The sequence below is a fragment of the Antechinus flavipes genome, chromosome 6 (assembly GCF_016432865.1).
Source record: "Antechinus flavipes isolate AdamAnt ecotype Samford, QLD, Australia chromosome 6, AdamAnt_v2, whole genome shotgun sequence".
Taxonomy (NCBI): Eukaryota; Metazoa; Chordata; class Mammalia; order Dasyuromorphia; family Dasyuridae; genus Antechinus; species Antechinus flavipes.
Genome location: NC_067403.1, coordinates 246,274,072 through 246,277,568, shown reverse-complemented (window position 1 = coordinate 246,277,568; position 3,497 = coordinate 246,274,072). Strand labels below are relative to the sequence as shown.

The window sequence follows — 3,497 nt, the reverse complement described above, 5'->3', positions numbered from 1 at the left end:
AGATTTCACAAATACTGTGCTATGACTTAATTCTGTTACTGTTTTAACAAATACTTTTTGTCAACTTAATTAGAAGATTGCAACTATTTCCTAAATCAATGTAAGAAGCTATTACATGTACATGAATTTCCAAAAGAAAACAGTGAAAAAACACATGCTTTATTTGTCTCCTAATTTTAGGGAAGTGATAAAAATATCTAGAATATGAATAAAAATCATCTTGGTATTTTGATGCTTTGTATTGCTTTTCTGAAGGCCTGCTTTACATCCTTGTTCCTAAAACTATAGATTATGGGATTGAGCAAAGGATTCACCACTGTGTAGAACAGGGCAGCCAACTTGTCTTTCTCTAGGGAATAAGTTGAGCTGGGTCTTGAGTACATGAAGAGGAGGGAGCCATAGAAAAGCATGACAGAGATCATGTGGGAAGCACAGGTGGAGAAAGCCTTCCATCTCCCTGAGGCTGAGCGGATGCGAAGGATGGCCAGGAGGATATTGAAGTAGGATATCAGGATGGCCAATATGCTAGACAGAACTGCAAAACCTACCATTCCCATGAGTATCTTCTCATAAACTTTTGTGTCAGTGCAGGACATCTTTACCAGGGGTGGTACATCACAGAAGAAGTGGTCGATGATATTTTTCCCACAAAATTTCAGACGAAATGTGTTAGCCGTATGGCCTATGGCATTCAAAAGGCCAGCGACATAAGACCCAGAAACCAGCCCAACACAGAGAGATCTGGACATAGATGCTGAATAGAGAAGGGGGTTACAGATTGCTACATAGCGGTCATAGGCCATGGCAGCAAGCAGGTAACACTCAGTATAACCCACAACACAGGAAAAGAAAAACTGGGCTCCACAGCCCATTAAGGATATACGCTTGTCTTTGGATATACAGGTGGCCAGGATTTTGGGGGTGTATACAGATGTATACCAGAAATCCAAGAATGACAGATTGCCAATGAAAAAATACATAGGAGTGTGCAAACGGGAGTCAGTTCTGATTAAGATAACTAGAATCATGTTCCCTGCCAATGTTATCAAATAAAGAGCCAAAAAAGCTGCAAAGAAGATCAATTGCATCTGAGGTTGAGCTGAGAAGCCAATTAAGATGAATTCAGTCAGGGTGGTCTGATTCCCCACTTCCACTGACATAGTGGCGGCTACCTTAAAGAGTCCAAGAAACATCAAAGAGAGATGTAAAGGTTATAAGTTCATGTGATTTAGACCTGGAGTGATCCCATGGATCATATGGATGGCCCAGAGGAGAGCTATACTTGGAGCCATGAAGACTTAAGTTCACATTCTGCCTTAGCAGTTTATTGTCTTAGTGGCCCTGTACACATCACTTTAGCTCTAAATCTCTCAGGTTCCTCATCTGTAAAAAGGGCCTCATAATAGCACCCATATCACGTGATTATTATGTGATTCAATGAGATAATGCATATAGAGAGCTCTGTGAAGCTTAAAGCAATATATAAATCCTATTTTGCTACTACCTAGGCTTTTTCTATCACTTCCCAGAAGAGAAACATGGACATCCTAAAATTTCAGACCCTGAAGAGACCTTAGAATATAAAGCACAGAATAGTAGATTTGAGGATAGAATATAAAATATCTGAATTAGAAAAGGTTTTAATATAACACAGAATGTCAGAGTGACATAGGAGCTTGGACATCATCTATGCAAGCTTTGGTTATGGTTGAAAAACAGGAAAAAAGCCATCAAAAGTCTCTTCATTTTTAACTCTCTCCTTTCACAGTTCAGAAAATTAAGGCTGAAAATGTAAATGAGTTTTGTTTTGTTTTGTTTTGTTTTTTTCATACAGGCATCAGTAATAATTAGTGGTGAGATATGATGTCAAATTCTATGATTCTGGAGCCAGCATCCTTTCCACTCTGGAATACTGAATATACATAGTATATTCAATGTATATATTTTCAACTTAATTTTCTTGAACGGTTTTATTTTCATTAGAGTGGGAGATCTGTGGCTTCTTTCACAATATAACTTTTATGAATAAGTTTTACATAATTTCATATCTGGTTTCTAAATTGTGGTTGGGAATAAGGAAGAGAAGCTAGAATCAAAAGTCACAAAAATAAATGTAAAAAATTGTTTTGAATATAACTGGGAAAATATGAAATAACAAAGTAAAAAAAAATAAAGGACATTGGAAGGACAGAGAAAGTTCATGGTGGTGAGAATATCTGAACTGAGTCATAAAGGAAGGGATTTTTAAAATTTTACTAAGAACTGAAAGTTAATCACACCCCTCAGATTGGCTAAGACAACGGGAAAAGATAATGATAAAAGTTGGTGGGGATGTGGGAAACTAATGTATTATGCGTAAAGCTGTGAACTGATCCAATCATTCTAAAAAACAATTTAGAACTATGCCCAAAGTGCTATAATAGTGTGCATATCTTTTGATATAGCAGTTTCACTACTGAGTCTATATTCAAAAGAGATTATAAAAGCAGGGAAGAGAGCCATATACACAAAGATGTTTGCAGCAGCTCTTTTTGTAGTAGCAAAGAACTGGAAATTGAATGGAAGCCCCTCAATTGGGAAATGGCTGAATAAGTTATAGTTTATGAAGGTAACAGAATATTTTTGTTTTATAAGAAATTTTGAGCAGGTTGATTTAAAAAAAATGCCTGGAAAAACTTAAATGAACTGATGCTGAGTAAAGTGAGCAAAACCAAGATTTTTACACAGCAACACAAAGCTTACATGATGATCAATTGTGATGGACTTGGCTTTTCTTGGCAATGTGAGGATTCAAGACATTTCCAATAGGCTTTAGATATGTGAGAGATTATTGTTTTGGACCCCTGCTCTACTCCAATCATTAGTGATCAATCTGTGAGAATCACATCAAAGTTCTGTATATAAGACTCCACAGATGTGAGCTGCAGATTCTAAGTTCACTTGCTTAAATCTAGGAAGTTAACGAAAGACCTTGCAGCTTTGTTTTACCTTATTATAGTAACCAACCCAGTGTGCAATGAACACAACTACATGGAAAGAGCATCAAAATATTTTTGTATCAATCCCTTGTCCAATAGGAACATGACCACTTGGGTCACTGTATGACAGCTTATACCATTTCCTCCTGCCCAGCCTAAAAAGATGCCGGTTCATTTTATGGGGAAATATTCCTTACTTCTCACAACTTGTGACCTGCTGCCATCTAATTTTGCTTATTTTAGCTTATGTGTCACATACCAATTGGTGAAACTGGACATTTAGCCCTATAAAAAAAAGGGTCCTGGAAGAAAGAGGCATTTCAGATCATGAAGAAAATCTTATGTCAATCAGAGTAGAGGAGACCATGGGCCCTTTAATAAAGTGTCATTGGCTCAGAGCTCTGCCTTAGTCACTTTTATTATAGATGAGATAATCTGAATCCCTTCAGGTAATAAATGCCATCTGCATCCACGGAGAAAACTGGTGACTGAATGTTAATCAAAGCATCGTATTTTCAT

The 3,497-nt window shown here is 37.0% G+C and overlaps 1 protein-coding gene across 1 annotated transcript; it reads right to left on the bottom strand.

Annotated features, from left to right (window-relative positions):
• Positions 1-215: 215 nt before the first annotated feature.
• Positions 216-1,160, bottom strand: LOC127541593 (olfactory receptor 9G4-like). The gene has a single exon (XM_051966817.1). The coding sequence runs from the start codon at positions 1,158-1,160 to the stop codon at positions 216-218; it is 945 nt and encodes a 314-aa protein (XP_051822777.1).
• Positions 1,161-3,497: the final 2,337 nt, after the last annotated feature.